At 30.7% G+C, this 22,091-nt stretch overlaps 3 protein-coding genes across 7 annotated transcripts; 2 read left to right on the plus strand and 1 right to left on the minus strand.

Annotated features, from left to right (window-relative positions):
* Positions 1 to 239: 239 nt before the first annotated feature.
* Positions 240 to 4,883, minus strand: WDL1 (WVD2-like 1). 4 transcript variants are annotated; one of them, XM_047307680.2, is made up of 7 exons: positions 4,675 to 4,883; positions 2,777 to 3,251; positions 1,999 to 2,087; positions 1,678 to 1,771; positions 1,483 to 1,554; positions 1,165 to 1,275; positions 240 to 826 (listed from the first exon to the last, which is right to left on the minus strand). In XM_047307680.2, the coding sequence occupies exons 2-7, from the start codon at positions 3,245 to 3,247 to the stop codon at positions 551 to 553; spliced, it is 1,113 nt and encodes a 370-aa protein (XP_047163636.1). In that variant the 5' UTR covers positions 3,248 to 3,251; positions 4,675 to 4,883; the 3' UTR covers positions 240 to 550. The 4 variants fall into 4 exon arrangements, with proteins under 4 accessions (XP_047163636.1, XP_087948110.1, XP_087948109.1 ...); XM_088091984.1 differs by lacking the exon at positions 4,675 to 4,883 and adding an exon at positions 4,177 to 4,477; XM_088091983.1 differs by lacking the exon at positions 4,675 to 4,883 and adding an exon at positions 3,669 to 3,718 and having other exon boundaries at positions 1,678 to 1,768.
* Positions 4,884 to 10,442: 5,559 nt separating this feature from the next.
* On the plus strand, positions 10,443 to 11,590 carry DAN1 (Alba DNA/RNA-binding protein). The gene is made up of 4 exons (XM_047307691.2): positions 10,443 to 10,753; positions 10,846 to 10,894; positions 10,993 to 11,055; positions 11,136 to 11,590. The coding sequence occupies exons 1-4, from the start codon at positions 10,619 to 10,621 to the stop codon at positions 11,300 to 11,302; spliced, it is 414 nt and encodes a 137-aa protein (XP_047163647.1). The 5' UTR covers positions 10,443 to 10,618; the 3' UTR covers positions 11,303 to 11,590.
* A 4,184-nt stretch (positions 11,591 to 15,774) lies between these two features.
* Positions 15,775 to 21,905, plus strand: FLK (RNA-binding KH domain-containing protein). 2 transcript variants are annotated; one of them, XM_047307676.2, is made up of 7 exons: positions 15,775 to 15,932; positions 16,104 to 16,378; positions 18,800 to 19,052; positions 19,509 to 19,657; positions 20,021 to 20,299; positions 20,727 to 20,921; positions 21,524 to 21,905. In XM_047307676.2, the coding sequence occupies exons 2-7, from the start codon at positions 16,115 to 16,117 to the stop codon at positions 21,707 to 21,709; spliced, it is 1,326 nt and encodes a 441-aa protein (XP_047163632.1). In that variant the 5' UTR covers positions 15,775 to 15,932; positions 16,104 to 16,114; the 3' UTR covers positions 21,710 to 21,905. The 2 variants fall into 2 exon arrangements, with proteins under 2 accessions (XP_047163632.1, XP_087971956.1); XM_088115830.1 differs by lacking the exon at positions 15,775 to 15,932 and adding an exon at positions 17,311 to 17,462 and having other exon boundaries at positions 16,239 to 16,378.
* Positions 21,906 to 22,091: the final 186 nt, after the last annotated feature.

The raw sequence follows: 22,091 nt of genomic DNA on the forward strand, positions 1-22,091 counted from the left end.
TAATTTATTTTGTTCATTTTTATTTCGAATAAGAATTCTACTGTGATCAGTTAAAAAAATATTTTTTTAATATGTTTGTCTATTTTGTTTATTTTAAAAATAAGCAGAGTTTTCTACTACACTCAATATTTGTTATCACAGTACCAGTAATAAAACAAATTCAAGCTGAAATTCTACCAATAACATCTGCTACAATTACCACCTTAAAACAAAAAGACAGTAGAATCGAGATTTAGCAGTTACATCCTACAAAAAAAAAAAAGTAATATATTTCATAAAATTTCCCTTACCAAGTCTGGTTGTGCAATCTGAGGAATATCAAATTTCGTACATACATCTTACATCAATAACTATTTATATATATAAAACAATGTGTGCTGATATAACTTACAAAACATATACACTTCAAGTAAAAACAAACCACATGAAAATGTCAGTCCGGATGAAAAGAAAATTAGGCCATCTTTTCTGCAGATTATCCATATGGTGTGACAAAGGAAAATGAAGGCCATTTTCCTCTCAGCTGGAGGTCAGTAAAATCTTGGGAAGCTCATGATTGGACTGATATGTCCGCATTTGTCTGCTCTCTGATTTTAGGAGCTGTTTCCTTATCCAGTTTTGGTCGTTCTTTGCTTTTCAAATTGCCATTGCTCTTCCGTCCAGTGACAGGGTCCTTAGTTTTGTGAGTGGCAGGGTTATGATGTTTCGTGTTCATGTCGACACTGCGCCGTCCTATAGTACAAATGTGTGTAGTCGGTACATTGGCAGCATCACCACAGCTCTTTCTCCGGGAGAGTTTTGGTGACTTGGGGCGGGTCAGTGGGAGCTTCCATCAAAGAAAAGAAAGGGAATAAGAAATTTTTCTATCTGGTAGCCATTAGAAAATTTTGGAAAGAACTTAAAATGACATCATCATGACAAGCAAGTGCTGTGAGATATTTCATGAATGTGGTAGCATGGAGAGGAAGACTCTTCACTGAACTCAGACAAGAAATAGTACCATAGCCATAGGTGTACATCTTACTGTCAAATTAGCATTCTTTAGCATTGCATTGCATTTTAGCATACCCATTATTGCATTACTCCTTTGGTCTATTCATGCAAATTCCAAAATTCTTAAAGGCAACTCATATTCATCCTTAGACAGGGAAATGAAAAGTGTACCTTCTTGAGTTCAGTCCTGGGGGGTGGTCCCTCATAGTAGAAGCTTGGTACTGGTTTTGCCTTAATGACCAGGTTCTTTCTCAACTGTTTGATGGCAGCATCATCCTCTTCCTATACAGGTTATTATTGTATAAACAGCAAACTTATTTAATCAATTTAAAACACAAGTTATACACGTACATGGACTTCAAACCAGACTAGGATTTAGCTATAGTGATTAGATGTTTTTAGCACAAGGCTAGACAAAGAAAAACAAAAGTTGAAAATAATAGCCCCACAAGGGTGTGCAGTATGCATGCAGTGTGAAGATCAATATACCTTTTTCCTTGCCTCATACTGGCTTTTTTCTTCTTCAAGAGCTCGATGCTTCTCCTCTAACTTCATATAAAACTGGAAAGATAAATCAAAGTGGAGATAAGAACCAAAATGACAAAATAGACACCAAAATAGCCAACCAGGAGTACAAACAACTCCAGAATATACATCTGAAATAGAAGTTCGGTAAAACAATACCTCTCTCCGTTTCTCTGCACGGTCCGAGCATCTAAAGTTAGGGGCTGAACCAACAGTTACCTTACATTTGGCAGTGCGTGCAGATGCAACGCTACTAATTATGGTTAAAGAAAAAATAAAAATAAGTGTTGCATTATATTTAAATATAGGTAAATGTAGGCTCTGTTAGGGGTTTCCAAATAGGGCTTATTACAATGTCATGAAGGATCTGTTTGATATTTAGTAGTACTCAGTATGGAAGATTCTAATTTTTTTTTCCGACATACCTAAAAATTGATTTGTTCAGAATTAACAATCAAAATGTTCAACTTTTGAGGATACGAGGAAGTAACAGACCAATTGTCTTCATCGTCCAGGTGCTTCTTATCATCATAATGCAAGGACTTCCTTGGTGAAAAAGGTGAGCTTGGCTGAAAAGGAAAATGGAAGAGATTTGGCATATCAGTAATCTCATTAAACACACTCAACACTATATCACACAAATAGCAAAAAAGGCAAAGGCAAAGCATCCCTACAAGACCTGTACACACGGAGGTTAAGGATTTATGGTTAAATCCTTCACAGAATTTTTAGCAAATGAGTGAAGTGTCCAAACAAAACATTTGTTATTGGTTTTGGTTGCCAGTTCACCAAGTAACAGGCTCAAGAACTTTAAGGCATTCAATATGAATTGAAGTTGCTAGTATTTGTTGGGTATGGATGCACGGTACTATGAGTTTCCCAGCAACATCTTTTATATAACGACTGCATTTAGATTTGACCCAGTGCAACCCATCAAATGTAATCTCTCAATTCTTTCTTCATCAGTTAGCACGTATGTGTCGGTCTAATTATTTAAATCATGGCTGATGAACTATCTAAATTGTGTTTTACAAGGAGTCTCACCGCATAACTATGCATTTAAATGGTGGCCAGCAGGGAAAACAAATCTGTGTTCACAATACATCACACAAATAAAATTTATACTTCATTTTCTCTTGTTATTGGAAATAATCCAACATAATCATACACAATCAGAACCACTTCACATACTACTTAGTACTAACATAAGCATTTCAGCCGCTCAAACTTCAAATTTCAAAATATGATGAAACAGTACCTGTGAATTCTTAGAGGAATTAGGGGAATGAATATTGTTAGCTTTAGGAGACAAGTTCAGACCAGTTGCAGCAGCTTCAGTATGGGCAGCAGGTGCATGGGTGACATGCTTTTCAGTTACATGATCAGATGGTTGTGGAGCAGACGGGCTTGGGAGCTCTTTATCCACAACAGGAGAACTCAAATCTTTATTATCATCCATCTTCTGTATTTCAGATTTCTCACTCTTCTTCTCTTCTGGCAAGACAACATTTAATTTTGTGCTTTTGCCAGTTGAAACATCTTTCCTCTCGTGATGTTTCTCCAAAGGATTAGCTTCCGTAGATTCCTTTATATCATGATCCATTGCTTGAACCATTGCCGCAATTTTGGGAGAAACACGCATTCTATCACTTAAACTACCATTTGAAGCTGCTATGGAACCATTTGGCTTCTTGTCCATAACCTGTAAGCCAGTAACTTCCCTTCCCATGGTGCTGCATGGAACAAGTTGAAGCGTAAGTAACAAAACACTTTGAACAGGTGGCTGATATTGACAAAGAACAAACATGCCTTTGACAAGCAAAAGAATAAATTTAATTGTCTACCAGAACAAAAAATATATTAAGATTGAATCATAAACATTCTGAAACTACAGGAGCAGATCTCTTCTATTGGCCTAAAATTGTGTGCAAAAGCAAACATGTGAAGAAAAGAACATGAGACAGGGAAGAGAAGCATCTCTACATATGCCAAACCTAAAGGGTCAAGACGAACTATATGTCTACTTTTTTTCCATCCTATAACAAAACAATTGTTATACAGAGAACATACTAGGAGATGGCGTGAGAGATGCTAATATGTAACCTTAACTCAATATATAATATCAAATGGTCAAAATTAGCTCTTTGCACCTCTTGCTCTCATGGTCTAACTTAATACACCCCATATGCGCACCCACACACACCTATACCTGAATCTCTACAGTGCCAGAACTAGTTCCCTAATATTTGCCACCCCAAACCAAGAAAGATATCAATGGAAAAAGAAAGAGAGAAAGAAAGATACAAGTATAAAACTACAAAACAACAGATCTAAAAAGGCAAAAAGGGAACAGAGATATTTCAAATGGAAAACAAAAAGGTAAAACACATAGGATGGAGGTATGGATACGAAATAAATTCCAATAATATATATAAAAAAAAGTAAATAAAATTTTAGCAATTGATTCTCTGAATATGCAATCAAGAAAATCCAAGAGGATTCACAATTCTTTAGAATACAGGAAAAATGGAAATTTATTCCAGGTAAGCTTGAAAAGATACAGGAGACCCTGAAAGCATCTTGTGGCCCAAGCTAGCTCAGGCCAATATGGAATTAATCTCAAGCACAGCCAAAAAAAAAATAGATGCAGAAAACTACCTTGCTTAAAAAGAAAATTGCTTTTCTAGCAGAATCACTTCGTATGAGCACATCATTTGTGTAAATTGGCCATTTTAACAACCACTCTGAGACCTTTAATTTTTTTTATTTTTTTTTACTTTGAAAAGAAAGACAGCGACTTTGAATGTGTTTTGACCCGTAACCATAGAAAAGCGGCAGGAGAGCAATTTGAAGGCAGGATTCCGGGAATAACACGCATGCAAATTTGAACGGATGCCAGACAAATCAAAAAGGCAAATTACAGAGTCCAACGTGGTCCAAGGAAGAAGAATGTGCACAAAATCTATTTAAATGGAAATAGAAAGAAATAACAAGAAAGTCCACTGAGAAAAATGCTCTTGCTTTCGATTAACAAACAAAAACAGGAAAAGAACACGAGATAAACATGAAAACAACAGCAAAATAGATCTCCGAAATGGGAAAAAAGATCGAAAAGACACATTGCAGAGGTAAAGAGAAGGTGTCAAAGAAAAAAACCAGAATCTGGGTGTCCGTTGCAGTTGCGTTCCGATCTGACAAGATCTCGAAACTTAAGGTCCCTTCTCTTTCGTGTTTCCTCTTCTTCTTTCTCTCCTTTGTGTTTTGTCCTCTGTGCGTGGCTACGTGCGAAATCCAAAATTTATGTATGATTATTCCTCCTTTTCTTAGGGAGGTTTTTTCTTTTTCGATTATTAGTGTTCCTTCCTTGGTTATATATAGTCACTGCATTTTGTTTTTGTTTTTAATTTAATTTAATTTGCATTTATTCATTTTCACCGTTTGCGACGGTGTTAAAATGACAGTGAGATATGAAGAAGGTGACGTTGGAGTCAAAAGGAAAACAACCCTCCTCACCCATTTTTCAATCCAATCCATAATAAGATGCAGAAAACGAGAGACACACAAAGGACAACGTTGGACACGTGTAGGGTCCTGTGTGGTCGGAACTTCTAACCTCTATGACCCCATAAATATCACATTACTCATTCTTAAGGACTATCCCTACCAAACTAAGGACCTCATCAATTTTTCTTTTTTATATTTATTACATTTATTATATCATGTATTTTATTTAATGGCTCTATTGTTTTTAATGATCGTAATGATCAAGAGTGTCTTGTAAAAGTAAAACACATAGCCTTGTGTCATTTTTCACAAATCCTATTCATTATATTTTGCTATAAAAAGGTTTCATTGAGGTATGTGTGAATATAGAGAAAAATATTTACATGTATTTGATATTGATGTGAAGGTTTAAATAGAAGGTGGTAGAGAACATAATGAATTGTGAAGAATTCGTCGTAATTGCTCAAATAAATTAACTCACCGAATCATCTACCATAGTGAAAGTTCAAACAAAAGGTGGTGAAGAATTTAATCAATTACGCACTACCCGTTGTACAAGCTTTTATTCAAATTGCGTGAAGAATTTAACAATATTAGTGCATGCAGAAAAAAAACAATATAAGGGTTTGCAAATATGTTATTTTACAAGTCGGTTTTGTGAGGTTAAGTTAATTTCACTTCTAATATGTTATTAAAGTTATGATTAGAACCTATCCTACCGATATTTGTTGTTTACTGGATATATTGTTTCACCCACTATCAGACCACTTATTAAAAATGTCTAATTTTACACTTGAAGTGTATATATCTCAACGTGAGGAGGTGTGTTGGATATCTTACACCGACTAAAAATAAGACCAATTATAAGAATGTTAGACATAATTCACTGTTAGTTTGGTGTGTTAAATTGAAGAGTTAATTGAAGTCAATTTAGTTTGTTATGACTGGAAAATTTTATAATTTGATTTGATTTACAGTATGTTTTTTATTTTTGATTTGATTTACAGTATGTTTTTGAGTTAGGTGAGTTTATGCATCTTTTAGAATTTATAAGATTTCTTTATTAGTAAAAGTTTTAAGAAAATACGAAAGAGACGGTAGGTTTAACTCATATTTTCATGAGAATATAAAGTTGATTTAAAATAAGTTTCAATTTTTTAATTTATTTTATATTTTTTTTACTGTATAATAAAAAATGTTTCACGTAACAATTATTATAGACATTAGTTTAAAATGTTTAACTTATTTCATAAAATATTATTATAAAGTATCAGTTGAAAATTAAAATACATAATTTGAAAAATAAATATATTAAATATTTAGATTATTCAAATATTGTTTAATAATATTTTAGTCTTTAAAATTATCAAATTATCAATCTATATAATTAAAAATAGGTTTACTTAGTAATTTTTGAATCCTACATATAGGTATTTGATTAATTTTAATTTCCATATTTTTCTAATAAATTAAAATTTCTATTTTTTGTAGAAAAATACTTAATGCGTCCTTGTTTTCAAAAACATAACAATAATTTGTTTTTTTTTTAAATTCAAGTCATTTGAAAGTAAAACTGACAGTGTATCCAAATTTGGTTCATTTTCTCTATCTTTAAGACTTTTCTGCTTTTACATGTGACAATTTTCAAATTTTGATTCTAAACAATGATACCTGCCTGACACTTTCCAAATCTTGACAAATAATATATTTCAAACGTAATTACGTCAATTTAACATAAATAATTAAATTAACTTATTAAAAAAATACTTAAACATAATTGAAAAGGACAAAAATAAATTATAGACTTAAATATAAAGACCGAGTTACTAATTAAACACTGAAAATATTAAATAATTATAGTTAAAAAAGTGTATAAAAAGTTGTTATTGAATTGAATTAGTTAATCAATTTGAATTGATCTCAATATCTAGTATATGTTTTTTAATGTAACCTACTTTTTTTGGCAATTACTGAAATTTCAATCTTCCAATTTCTCCACTTTGGAAATCGGAAGGATGTATGGAAAGTCAAAAGGATTGCACCTTTGATGTGGAAAAGTTAGCACAGGCATTTAATTATATATCCGCTCTAACACGCCGTCTCAGTACAATAAAAATAGTACCAGAAAAAGGCATTCAATTATTATTTTATGACTAACCTCTTATTCTACATGCGTGCAATGAAAAAAGAAGATAGATTCGTTTTGGTTTAGCAGTTTAGTTTTTGTAATCAACACATAAAGCCTTTGCCAAGTTCCCATTTTAAAACCTAATTAATTTATTGGTTTAAGACACATCATGAGCTCACATCATTGTAACTTAGACATATAACAACCAAAGTCCAAAAATAACACAGTCAAAGTCGTACATAAGAATTAGGCTATGCTTCATTTTACTTAATCTATCATAAAATGGGACCTCTTATGTCCCTATATGTTATACCTCTTGCTATAAGCTTCCTTCTGTTACTCACTTTAGGACATTAATTTTCCTTTTCCTTTTTGGGTCATCAAACAATGGTGTATCAACCAATTTATGGGTTATGTATGTGGTGGTAATTAAGAGAGCACGTGTGGAGGAACTACATTCATGAAATGTGTTCGTATAATAGTATTCTTTGTTTAATTATCAAGTTTTTTAAATCCCATTTTAAATCAAAATTAATTTCATTAGATAAAACTTTTGTTAATTAGGTGTATTTTATATATTTTTTGAAATTTTAATTCAACTAATTTATTTAAACATAATTTTTTTTAAGTGACCAAAGTGTTTTTATTCAACAATACAGATCAAACCAGAATACAGAGTTGTGAGTTTAATTCTCTCACTAATACTAAAAGTAAAGATGACAACAAATTGAATCAAACAAAGATATGTCTAGCACCACCCCACTTGCAATAAAAAATTCATCTATTATCCTTTTTATTACCAGTTGAATACCCATTTAAAAAGTATCCATAAATATTTTAAAATTCACGGTACATGTGGATACCCACGTATATTTAAAAAATATATTTTACAAATTTCTAAAATAATTTATAAATAAATTTATAGAAAATAGAAAATATAAATTAAATGTAAATATAAATTTAATTAAATTAAATTTAACAAAATAAAATATAAATCAATTTAAATTTTAATTAAATTTAACTTAATAAAATATAAATTAAATTTTTATTTTATTTTTTATGCAAATGGTATAAATTTTATTTGTGATATTCATAAACACATATATTTTTGTCATCATTATCTAAAAAAAATAAAATTATTTTGATGAGTTGAAAAGGAAAGTAAAAAAGGTTACTAAAACTAACGTTAGAAAAAAAAGAGAGAATAAATTATAATAAACTCAAATTCATGGTTAATTTTATGTTATAATATGTAATAAACATAATTTTATTACTGTAAAATTAAATATTCAACATTGTTTTATAAGGGTTTTGGATGAGCTCAAGGAAGATGATGACATGTCTTATTTATGGATGATATGTTATTTTTTTAAGGTGAAATGTCTTGTACTTTTGAACTAAAATATATAATTTCATATATCTCGTTCGGGCCCTTGCTTTCACAGTTCACTTTCATCTCTTATAAGTGTGCACCGACTACATAGTATGACGAAATCTTTGGTCCCCATAAATATTCATTCGTCCCATTTGTTCTCACCATATGTTTGAACTTTATTATTAATTTATTTTTATTTTTTGCTGTGGGGTGCACGTATAAACATAATAAAATGAATCGTAATCAAGACAAGACGTGGAACGTTAACTAATAAAATGACAAGTCATGTCTCTAAGCAAAATGATAAATTATTTTAGAAAAGATGGAAGCCTAACTTCCAATACTGATTTTCACTCATTGTCAACTTTCATCAACTTGGATCCTTCCCTCCTTTTCGATCGCTTAACTCAATTAGATTATTACATGCTAAACCGAATAATGCCAACCATCATGATGATTTTTTTAGGAAAATTATTATGAAGGGCATATCCAATAAAACATGATTTAATCATGTTTTTTCTTTTTCTTTTCTTTTTTAAATCTCACAAAGTAAATTTATATATATAAATAAGTTTAAATTATATTTTATAAGTTAATTTTATAAAATTATACTAAATTTAAAGTTCAAGATGATATTATAATTATTTAAAATTCATTTTAACGAAAATTATTATTTATTTGATATATCATATTACTCACGATTAATTCATTATTAAAGTCTAATTTTAGATGTGAAATATATATATATATATATATATATATATATATATATATATATATATATATATATATTATAAAATAATGGTATATTAAAGATTTATATCAACTATAAATTAAGAGAAGTAAAGTTAAGTTAGACTAAAAATTAATTTTTCAAAATATTTTATTACTTTATATCATATTTAACTCTTTCGTGTTTATTTAATATGATACTTAGAACTTATATTTATATTGAAGAAAAAATATATTTTAACATAAATTTTTTAACTATATTTTAACACAATTTATGTATTATTTTTTCATTAATTCATTATTTATTTGTTATTATGCTTACATATTTAAAATCTAATAAAAATAAATAACATATATACTATATCAAGATATTTCTAAAAAAGAAAATCTGTGTTAATTATTGAAACACCAAATTATTATATAATTGGCAAGCACAAAGAATATTGGAAGATTCCGCAGTTCCATCAAGAATTAAACTAGCCTTATCTTCTTATCCATGCCTAACACTTATTATTCTCTTTCTTTATCCGTCATTTTATGTTAAGCTTTCCATTTGGTTTTGCGGGTGTGAGTGATCTGCAAGTACTCCTCATAAGGGATTAGGACAAAGAAAATGACTGATGAATCAGAAAAGGTCTATGATTATGAGATTATGAGGAGAAAAGAAAAGGACTCAATAATGAAAAGGGCTCAATGGCTTTATCATATTATGGCTCCACAGAATAGAATAGAAAACAGAGCATTCTCGTTTGGACCTACACTTCCCCACGCCGGAAAACGCACTCGCTTTGGTCTTTATTATGTATTTGGGTTCATCATTCAAAGCGAAGACACGTTCGTTTTGAGAATGCAACTTCTCTTCCAGATAGAGACACCCTGACTCACTTTCTCATTACGTGTGGCTGGACCACCACAACAATGCTGCGGACCAAATAAAGTTGTGAAAAACATGACCGCAACAACTATAATGTTGTTGGGATTGGGACCTTCTTTTTTGCATTAGAAAAAAAAAACATCATAAGAGACAATTCACACCTTCTATGATCTATCTATAATTTCTAACACGTGCAACCTTTCTCCACCAATCATTCGTATTAGACATTTTCAAAGACCTTTTGGGCCCATAACCAATGAGGCCTGGCACGAAGGCCCATTCGGGAGGAAGAGACGTTTCCGACCATAAACCTCCTAACAGAATTCCAACGGTTTTAGCATCGACGAAGAAGAGATTCCCTTGAAACACCGCCACGTGTCCTTTTGTTTTCTATAACGTTGATCCACTTCCTTCCTTGTTCTTCATTCAATCCAATTCCCTCACTGAGGAGAAATCATCATACAATAATATTATAGTAATAATCACAATGCCCACTGTTGCTGCTCCCCCTGTACCTCAAATTCAAAACACCACTGACCATGAAATTGAATCTCCCAAGAAGAACAGAATCCAGGTTTCCAACACCAAGAAACCCCTCTTCTTTTACGTCAATCTTGCAAAGGTTATACCTATCTATTTCTCTTTCAATTCTCTCTCAAAAAGATTCCTTCTTTCCATTTTCTCTCAAAAAGATTCCTTCTTTCTTTGAGCCAGAGGTACATACAGCAGCGCGATGAGGTTGTGCTTTCTGCTCTTGGAATGGGTACGTCTTCTTTCGAAAAGATCCGATTTTTTTAACGTAAAGCTGAAATCTTTGATGCCATTCTGATTCATGGTTTAATGCAAATCTTCTCTCAACAGCTATAACTACAGTTGTTACGATTGCCGAGATTTTGAAGAACAATGGATTTGCTACTGAGAAGAGTGAGATTCATTGTTTGTTCTGTTATGTATACGATTGATGTGTGGTAGTAATTTTGATGAATGTTTTTGTGATGGAACAGAAGTTTCTACATCTTCTGTTAGCATGAAGGATGAGAACAAAGGTCGCCTGGTGCAGAAGGCTAAGATTGAAATTGTTCTAGAGAAATCCGAGAAGTTTGACAGTCTTATGGCTCCTACGAACACTGAATCAAAATCAGCTGCGAATAAAAAAAGCAACGAGAAATGACAGACGTAGGAGATCTGGGTGAATGTGCACCTTAACTAGTTAACATCCATGTTCAAATTTTCTTTTGTGCTGTTTGCATTCATAGAAGTATACGTAAGTGGATAGATGTTAGATTATGGTTTCATTGATCACCCACGACAAGAGGAGTCATAAAGTTATAAACAATACCACGCACTAGGTTTTCGTATTTCCAAACTTCAATGTTGTCACTTTTAGAAGTCATTCCTTGACATATTTATGATGATAATGATGATTACATAAATTGATTCATTGTTTTTCTGCATTAAATATTTTTGTCACAGTTTTATAATGTTGTTGCTGTGCTTGGTACGAACGAATTCAAAATATTACTAAAATGTACTTAGAATATAACTTGAGTTTTCATAAAATAAAACGTGATCTCATACCATCAAACTGTTATCTTCTTTTTAACCGATTTACTTGATATAATTGACCCCTTTTTTGTGAATTTTCTACAACTATCACCAAAATCATAAAATATTATTTCTTTATGTTTTCTTGACTTTAAAAAAGTTTTTGTTTTAGGATATATATATAGATTTATATGTACGTAATTGATTTAATATTTATATGTATGTAATTGATTTAATTTTTCAAGCTTTATTTTTTTCCTTTTCTTCAACCACCACCACTACTGGGCCACCTTCTTACACCACTTTTAAGAAACTGTTGTCCAAAGTGACAGCAAAGAATCATGATCTCTAACAACAAGCACGAACACGATAGCACAACTCGGAGGTGCAAAAAAATAACACAATTAAGAAGAAATGTGATCTTTGTTGTGGGGATGCATTACATTTTATAGTGAAGATCCCTCTAAATAGGTGGTTGGACATTGGTGCAAATGAGAGTTTTTTACCAATCATCTTTAACTATATCACAGAAGTAAATGAAGGGTAAATGAGGAATGTGGTGATTTTGGAAGAAGAGTGTGATGGTGTAGGGAGAAACTCTCCTTAAATAGCCCAATATAAAATAATTAGGGATGGACAAAAATAACTTAACTATACTAAACTATAGTTAACTGTACTATTTTATACTAAAAAAAACTAATCTATTTTAACTAAAAACTAATTATACTATTGTCTAGTTCAGTTTAGAAAAACTGAACTTATTATATTTCTAGTGCAGTTAACTAAAAACTGAACTATGTTTAGTGAGTTCCTATCACTTCTACTTTCATTTTGTTCTAAAACTGTAAGTTAGATGAATAACTCTATGAAAAATTCAACCTAGTTACGTGTAGTATTAATCTTATCTCACTTTTAAATACTTATTTTTTTATTTATTTTTAAATATTTATTTTTTATTTATTTAAATTCATGTTCACGCAAATCAATCTAATGTCGTTTTTTTGGAGATATGTACATTTCATTCTCAACTAATCTAACTCAACTTAAAATAAATAAATTTTGGCTAAACAATATTGATTCAGTATAAAAATTAATATTTTTAAATATTTAACATTTTTAATGTTTTTAAATATGATCCTTAGTTATTTTTATTTTAACATTAAAATAAAAAGTATAAATTAATATAATTAAAATAAAAGTTAAATTAAGATAATTTAATTATGTTTTGATGTATAATTTAATTAATCAATGTATTTTTTTCAACTAAGGTAAGATAACTGTAAACTTTGTTTTATACTTTATTTTAAAGTTTTTATATTATTATTTTAAAAATTGACATGAAATTATTCTTGACCATAAATATTTTGAATATTTTGTATTATATAGTATCATTGTTAAAAATAAAAGCGTTATATATATATATATATATATATATATATATATATATATTCAAATTATTTAAAAATTAGTTTTATGATTAAACTAAATTATATATTTAATTTGTCTTTATAGTTTATGATATAAAACAAAATGAAAGATTCTGAGACAAATATAATTTAAAAGGTTAAATGTATTTTATATTTTGTAAGAATAATTTATTATTAAACTAAATATATTTTTTTTCTGAGAGTTAGACGTAAGTTTTGAAGAAAGAAAGTTAGGGAAAAGAATAAAAGGAAAACCAAAAACAAATAAAATTTATTAGAATTATATGTTAATTTTAATTATTTGTTTATAGAAAATATTATAAAGTTATTTAATTTTATTTATACAATAAGTTTGAAATAAATCTGAAGTATTTTTCGGAGGTTTAAGAGTAAACGTTTTAAATAAAACAAACTTCCAATAATCCATTCTTAAAATTACATTAATTTCTGATAAATGATTTTTTTTAAATATGATTTTTTTTAATAGATAACATATAAAAATAGAAATAATATTTTATATGATTGGTATAAAGTCTAAGAATATATAACTTATCTTAAAGACAAAAACAAAAGAACAATGTTTAAAACTCAAAATAAAATATTTTCCGTAAAAGTGACGGAAGAGTAAGGAATTTTATAAAACTGACTTGATGATCTTGAAAGGATTTGGTTATTAGTTAATTGGTATAACTGCAGTTTTTTATAACTGAACTGTTAACAATACAGTTTATATATAGTATATGTAGTTCAATTATTTTTAGTTTATTAGAAATATAGTTAACTATAATTTATTATAGTTTAGTATAGTTTAGATACTTATGCCCAGCGCTAAAAATAATTGTTATACAAATTTCTTCTTGCACTCCATATTTCATTTTGCACCTTCATAGATTTTATTAAATGACTATTTTATTCCAAATAAATAATTCTGAAACACTTTCCATATTTAATAATTTGAAATTTTTTCGAAATATATTTTTAAATCTAAAAATACATTTATAATTATATAATCCAAAATATATTAAAATCAATACCACATCTCGGATTGTGTGATTTAAAATGTATTTTTGAATTCAAAAATGTATTATAGATTACATATTTTAAAATATATTATTTATTCAAATTCATTCAATTATGTTTTTCCTTTCCCGTTTCATGTGATTCTCAAACTCTTACAAGCTTGAACCATATATTAGCGGCTTGCAATCATTCAAGAATGGTTAGAAAAGGGTCCAGGCTGTTTAATTTGATGTGTAAGGAGTTGAAGGAATACATTTTTGCATTATATAATCTAAAATTTAATTTACGTTAGGGATTATATTATATATTTTCATTATGAATTATATAATTTATAATGTAAATTTAACATGATCTAAAATATAAATTTGCATTATGAATTATCTTGAATTGTATAATTCAAAAAATATGTAAAAATAATATTTTTGAATTATAGGTTTTGTAATTCCAAATATCTTTCATCCAAAATATCCTTTATTATTAATTTTATCAAGGTATAACTGAAATTTTAAAATAATATGGGATATTAGAAGAAAACAGGGGTGCAATAAGAAATTCCATATTGATTGAGGTCTTAATTATTAGGGGAAGCATTCTTTTCTTTTATTTTCAATGTAATAGTTTTTTATTTATGGGGTGCAATATCTATTTTTTTTTTCAATTTTCTCTTTAAACAGTTTTTAATGCATAGTAATAATGGAAATAAAAAAGTATAATTGAAAAAAAAAGTTATCTTGAAATTAAAGAAATGACCAGTACAAGATGCCAAAATTTTATTGAGAAAAACCACTTTAGGGACAAAATAAAAGAAAAAGAAAAATGTTTAATTGCTACTAATTAATACATCACATTAATTCTAAGATTCCAATATAAGTGTCTAACAAAGGGCAAACTAATTTAAGAAATTAATATTTAATTTATTATGATTAATTATTATGTTGGTAAAACACACCCAAAACAAAAATCTTAAAAAGTTATCCCTAATTTATAGGAAGAGTACCAATTTATATTTGAGAAATGCTTATAATAATTCTATTACTGCATTATCTTTTTGGCTTGCTTGATAAGAATAAAGAAACTAATAAATCTATGAGAGACTCCTGGTCTTTAAAAGACCAAAAACATTTCCTATAAGGTCAATTTCCTATTTTTTTTCAAAGGTTATTTAAATGTCTTTTTCTCCATGTTAAAAATGTTTTTGAAGCATTTGTAGAGTGACTTCTAGCATGAAATTTTCCTAAATTATTTAATGAGTAAATCATAAATTTTCTTCTTAATTAAACTATTTATTGAAAAACTCAACAATAGAAATTTTATTGTTTTATAAGACATGTTTTGGTTATTATTGAAATTCTATCAAAATATTTTATCCCCTTTATGAAGCACCTTGTAAATTTAATATATTAAAAGCATTAGTACTAAACATTAAACCTTTTCAGTTATATTTATTTTATAAAATTTTAAATTAATCATTATACAAAATTCCACATTAATTAACATAAAAAATAACCATGTTGATTTATACTATATTCAATAATTTAATTAATTATATTCAATTATTTACTTTTTGAGTTAACAGTTAAAGGAAAAAAAAGCCAAATATAGGAAGAAGTTTACTTAGTGGTTGGATGACAGATAGTATCTATCTATTTATCTATCTTTCTGCTCCATCGGTTTCTCATATATAAGACTTCCCCTTTCATTCATCATCGTTATTTGCTTCTCTTCTCTCACACTTGCCTTTCTTCTTCTTCTCCTCCTCAACTCAAAACCCTAGATTTGCAACTGTACCTCGTCCTCTTTCCAATCAAGGTAATCTTACACACTAAGCTCACTTGTTCAATAATTTACTATTCATTTATCGTGGCGATTAAGTGCTTCCATTTTAGATCCAGTTTATTTGAATCCTTCGAGATAGCATGTGATATGATGTTACTTTTCGTTTGTCATGTATGTAATAGTGCTTGCTGTGTGTTTTGGCAGTGAAAACCTCGATGGCTGAAGTGGATCAGAACGCGAGCGCTGAGCATGAGGCGGAGGAAACAGTTGAGGCGGAATTGCAAGGTGGCGAAGAGCCGGTTGTGGCTGAGAAGAAGTGGCCGGGGTGGCCTGGAGAGAGTGTGTTTCGGATGTTAGTTCCTGCGCAGAAGGTTGGGGGCATAATTGGACGTAAAGGAGAGTTCATTAAGAAAATTGTGGAGGAGACACGAGCTCGCGTTAAAATTCTTGATGGTCCTCCTGGAACTGCGCAAAGGGCTGTAAGTGTCTTCCACTTCACTCATCGTCATATTCCCATACACTCTGACTTCTTCAATTCCTCTTATGTGATATCTTGCTGTCCAGTTAATTGCAACTTTTTTTTTTCTTTTTTCTTCTGTTGAGGGTGATACGGTTTGATATTATTTTGTTGTTGATACTTCAGCTGCTTGTTGTTGTGCTATTATTGATCTGGAATCTTTAATGTGCTCTTGTGTCTACTTTTATTTTCTTCTGTAATGCACTTGTTTTATATTATGATGTTTAGAGGTTTTGGTTGACCTTCTTGGAGATTGGAATAGTGGAAGATTTTCATTATTTGCTTTTCTTTCAAAGCTCATGGTGATAGAATTGAGTTATATGTTTTATCTACAGTCTAACCATTATTGGATTAGATATCAGAAATGAACAGAAACTGTTTGAATTCATGTGGATCTGCTTTTTGGAAGTTAGGGCTAATGTGGTAGTCTTTGTCCTAACTACTTATAACATTTACATCAGAAAACATTAGGATAGTTAAAATTCCTTTGCATATATTGGAGGTTTGATTCCTCTTGAAGAACTGAAATTAATGTTTCGTGCATCACTTCGGAGTAATTCTAGTGCTGCTAATTTTCCAGTGGAATTAAGACTGTGGTTGGCCAATGATGTTATGAGGGATAACAAATAGTGGTTGTCTTTCCTTCAGCTATCTTTCATGACATTTCCGGTGTCCACTTGTTGTACCCAGAAATTTTAATTAAAAATATTGCAGTAATAAAAAATATAGCTTGTTCATGGTCTAAAACTCTATAGTGCAACCTTACTCATGTGCTACAGTAAAAAAGAAAAAAAAAAACTTAGGAGAAGAAGATGAAGCTAATTCGAAATGAAGAGTAATGGCAAGAATCCACAGAATATGAATATAATTCTGACGGAAAATGAATCTGTGCAGGTTCAATGTTCCAATTTTAAAGGCAACGACTCAATCATCAATTAGGTCCCAATATTGAAGAACCAAAGTTTCAGATTCAGGGATCAGCATTGAGCATTGCGAAGTGCTGAAACGTTTGTTTGCATGTACCACGAAGCTCTGCATTCCATCTGGTAAATTCAAAACCTGGATGATTGATGTCTTGCCGAAGATTGCAAGCAATGAAAAGAAACTTATAACCAAATCTAATACTATACTTAAACCATCAAAACTGGAGTGTTTTTCTGTTGTTATACATGTTATTGGATAAAAAAGAATCAAAAACTACTTAGGTCTATCAATCAACTCAATTATAACACATGAATGCACTCTCGTAAACTGAAATCCAATTGTTAAGGAGTTAGAAGACACTTCCCTTGTTACGTGCATCTTACATCTTGTGACATGTTATATAAGAGTTATTGCTCAATTAGAATTATTACATTTCAGCTTGAGACTTCCATTTTTGCACGTCTTAGTTGGTTGAATAAAAGCAGCTATGAGGATTTTTTTTTTGTGGCATATGTAACTTATGGAGCTATTTCATGTACTAGTAGAGGGATAGGAAGAGAAATTTTAGGTGATATGCTTATAGATCACTACTGAAGTAAGAAAAATGGGTGGAGGCCCGGGAAGCTGTGTATAAGGTGTGGAAACGGGCAGAGAAAGGGAAGGTGGTTCCTTGGTCTGGTGAAGAGTTAGGGCTGTGCAAGCTACAAATTATACCTTAGATTTCCACGGTTAAGTCTAAACTCACATTTTAAGATTTATTGAAGAGGCTCATTAAGATCTCATCTCAATCACGTTCCATCTATTCATTCCAGTTGCTTCTAATGAACATCGTGTTTCCATGGCTGGTTCTTAACCAAGAGCTGTTTAACATTTTAATTTTCAGATATTACTAACTGCTATGGTTAAATTATTAAGGAGCTCATCGTGAATAAATACCCTTGAGAATTTGGCCTTAGTAATCTTAATAGTGGTATGTGATTCCCGTTGCCAATCTCACGTAGTGGGCTGAGATAATTATTGCTATTGTACCATCAGATCGGTTTGTTAATGTAGATTAATTAGGTGAAGAGTTATTGTGATGAGGTCTTAACCATAATGAAATTGGAGCTGTTAGACAACTGATCTGATGGTAAAGGATTTCTTCTGGCATTTTTTTGATAGGTGAGGATGTTATAGATATTAATATTAATTGGGGGAAGAAAATGTCACAGAAAAAGAATTTAAATTATTACATTTTGAAATATTCAAAATTGCTTGCTTGTTTGCTTTCTTGCTGAGCTTGACATTATAGGTGACATGTAATATCCTTGGTAATTAATGTTTTTGTTTGGTGTATTACTGTCAGTTAAATTTGATTTATTTTTTGTTTTCCACCATAATGTTTATGTATTCTTGTCATATCTCAATATTAGAGATACTGTGCTGTTGGTTGATACTGTAATTCATTCATTTTGATTAGGTAATGATATCAGGCAAAGATGATCCTGATTCCTCTCTTCCTCCTGCTGTGGATGGCTTATTGAGGGTTCATAAGAGGATTATTGATGGTTTGGAGAGTGATTTTACCCATGCTCCTTCAGGTGTGGCTGGGAAGGTTTCTACTAAACTTCTAGTGGCAGCCTCACAAGCAGGGAGTTTAATTGGGAAGCAAGGAGGAACTGTAAAATCTATCCAAGAAGCATCCAATTGTGTTGTTAGAGTTCTTGGAGCAGGTTCTTGCTTTTTCATATAACATTTTCTCATGTAGTTGTTAATTTTTCAATATTGTCTTTATTCATTATGTTAGAATTCTGTAATTTCATGGATTTCATTTTGGTTTTTATAGTCTTAATATGATTGTAAGCTATGATCGTTACAATCTAATTATAGTTTAAACCATAATTTTGGTTTCAATTCAAGATTGCTACCATCCAATTATAGTTTTGAAACATTCTACAATCTTCATTGTCTATCCTTTCTTAACTGAAAACTATTGCAGGAATAATTTACTGGAGTGGTATGAACGAATTATGGAGAAAATAATATCTATTACTATGTTCTGGTTTATGCTTTCAAATATAGTGTACTGAAAATTTGAAGCTCTTTAACAATCTTTGCATTTTGGTCCGTTGGTGGGCTGTTGACATTCTCTAGTTGCTAACCATCTGCATCGTCTTTCTCTTCTGCAGAAGACCTCCCAATTTTTGCTCTTCAAGATGACAGGGTGGTTGAAGTAGTTGGGGATGCTGCTGGAGTACATAAGGCACTAGAGTTAATTGCTTCCCACCTAAGGAAGTTTCTAGTTGATCGCAGTGTAATTCCAATTTTTGAAATGAATGTAAGTGTGATTTTACCTTACACTTGTGAAGAATCTTTCTTTTTAATAAGATGCAAAATGCTTCTAAGAGCCTGTTTGTTTAGATTTTTTTCAGGACAGAAGCATGTTTTAAAAAAGTTAGTGCTTGTTTGAAGTTTTGAAAAAACAGATGTTGAATAAATCAATTTTGTTATTATTTTGAGTTGCTTCTGAACAAAAAAGCTAGCTATTTAAAATAAAAGAACTTTTTTTTTATATATTGTTACCAAATAAAAATAGCTTATACTTTAAAAATAACTCTGGAAATAAATTATTTCTTCAATGCATCCTTAAAATCACCTTTTTATTATAAAAATAACGAGATATACGTTATTATTTCTCCAGATGCAAATAGCCAATCCCCATCACGCAGAGCCCATGCCACCCCACCAATCTTGGGGTCCACCACAGGGCCTTCCTCCAAATACTGGTGGAGGTCCTGGTTTTGGACCTCCTTCTCAGTATGTACCACCTCCACGACAACTTGATAATTATTATCCACCAGCCGAGATCCCTCCAGTCGAAAGACAGCCCCATCAAGGTATATCTGCATATGGAAGAGATGCTTCAATAGGCATTCATGCATCTTCAAATACTCAATCTGCACCTTCTGTAGTCACACAGGTACATGTGCTTCTTGGAAAATTTTATTGTAGTAATTTTCAGAGTTCTGTAATTGTTCTTAGAAAATTGAGTTTTTATTTTGTTGAGATTTGTTGACTGGTGTTTCTTCAATTTTGTTCTATAACTGTTGTGAAGATGATGCAAAGTGCACAAATACTTGGATTTTTGCTTAAATATTTAGCTAACCAAAGTATGTGAAATATCTTGTCAATGTCATCTTCGGTTGTTGGGATTAGATGTGGTCTTCTGTTTGATTAGTAGTTTATGACTTTAAATGTGGGTGCAGACAAACACTCTTGTCTAGTATGTATTCATATTTGGGATAGGAGAATATGCAATATATACTTGTTACTTAGACCTGAGTTCCAGTTCTTTATAAAATGTATTACATTTTAATCATGATGAATTGTTTTTGCTATTTTGGCAGATAACGCAGCAAATGCAAATTCCTCTCTCGTATGCTGATGCGGTCATTGGAACAGCAGGAGCGAGTATAAGCTACATCAGAAGAGCTAGTGGGGCTACTGTTACCATACAAGAAACAAGAGGTGTTCCTGGGGAGATGACTGTTGAAATCAGTGGAACTGCATCTCAAGTCCAAACAGCTCAGCAACTGATACAGGTATTACATTTTAATCATGATGAAATTATTTTTGTGAAAAACTGTTTGCAGTGTTCATACGGGACATAAAATATTTATTGCCGAAGTTTCATCAAGATTAATCTTTGTAACTAAAAATGGAGAAAACTATAAGCTGGTTGAATTTCAAATTACAGTTATCCGTCACAAAGTATCATATTAAAAAATGGGTAGTAAAATTCTAATATATTTTTTTTTTCCAATCTTCCTGTTTACTCACTCATTTAATTTTCAATCTTATTTTATTTCTGAAGAGAGGCTAGAGGTTTTTCTTAGTTTGATGCTAATATTGTTGTATGTATTATAAGTTTGTTTGTGTTTATAAGAACAAAGTATTTTTAATAAAATAATCATTTTTTTTTCATCACAGACAAATAGATCCCATGTGAATGTTTGAACTGGTTTAATGCATGTCTGGTAATGCCTAAATTTAGATACACAGTCGTTTAGTTTTCAAAATTTCTCCATTAGAAAGTTAGTTAAAGTAAGTTACTTATTTTAAAAAGTTAAACCAAACTTGCACTTGCCTCACGTGATTATTAGTATGCATGAATCAAGTAATACAATTAATGAATGTGGTGCAGAATTTTATGGCTGAAGCTGCAGCAGCAGTTGGTGGGGCACCGGCACAGCCGCAAGCAGGTGGACCTGCTGCAGACCAAGGATACAGCTCTTATCCTGCCCACGCTTCTGTGTATGCATCTCCTCCTTCCAATCCAGGACATGCTGGAGGATATAGCTCTGTTTATGGTGCAAACTATGGTTACTAAGTTTAACTCTTCTACTAATGCTTCCACTATTTCACTGTAAAATGCTGAGAACAGAATCAATGTAATAATTTAACAAATATTAAATTATTGTGTGACCCCTTGTATTGTGTTGTACTCGTAGTCATTTCAAAGATTAAACATACCTCTCATGTATCATCATCTCCATCTTCTATAATTTTGTCTGGTAGTTGTAGCATTTAGTTTTTCCTAAATTACTTGCTAAAGAAACTGCTGACGAAAGCTCAATTCACGAGTTCCCCAAAGTTGTGAAGATATCAAAATAGGATAAAGTAGTAAAATCATTAATGCCCCATATACTCTTTCCTGACTTCTATCTTAATAACAAAATAGGTTTAAACCCTTGGTCGTTTTTATATCTGTG

The sequence above is a fragment of the Vigna umbellata genome, chromosome 5 (assembly GCF_029865625.1).
Source record: "Vigna umbellata cultivar VRB3 chromosome 5, Vumbellata_1.0, whole genome shotgun sequence".
In the NCBI taxonomy this organism is placed as follows: domain Eukaryota; kingdom Viridiplantae; phylum Streptophyta; class Magnoliopsida; order Fabales; family Fabaceae; genus Vigna; species Vigna umbellata.

Bases quoted from the DNA above. Each gene is read 5' to 3' on its own strand.
- WDL1 (XM_088091982.1), bottom strand. From the start codon at position 3,703: ATGGGGTGTATTAAGTTAGACCATGAGAGCAAGAG. The intron at 2,088-2,776 runs GTACTGTTTCAT...TTTCCTTTTCAG, and splicing joins ATTCCTCTAAGAATTCACAG to CCAAGCTCACCTTTTTCACC. The intron at 827-1,164 runs GTACACTTTTCA...CTTTGATGGAAG, and splicing joins CCAGGACTGAACTCAAGAAG to CTCCCACTGACCCGCCCCAA.
- DAN1 (XM_047307691.2), top strand. From the start codon at position 10,619: ATGCCCACTGTTGCTGCTCCCCCTGTACCTCAAATTCAAAACACCACT. The intron at 10,754-10,845 runs GTTATACCTATC...TCTTTGAGCCAG, and splicing joins TTTACGTCAATCTTGCAAAG to AGGTACATACAGCAGCGCGA. The intron at 10,895-10,992 runs GTACGTCTTCTT...TTCTCTCAACAG, and splicing joins GCTTTCTGCTCTTGGAATGG to CTATAACTACAGTTGTTACG.
- FLK (XM_047307676.2), top strand. From the start codon at position 16,115: ATGGCTGAAGTGGATCAGAACGCGAGCGCTGAGCATGAGGCGGAGGAA. The intron at 16,379-18,799 runs GTAAGTGTCTTC...CATTTTGATTAG, and splicing joins CTGGAACTGCGCAAAGGGCT to GTAATGATATCAGGCAAAGA. The intron at 19,658-20,020 runs GTAAGTGTGATT...TTATTTCTCCAG, and splicing joins TTCCAATTTTTGAAATGAAT to ATGCAAATAGCCAATCCCCA.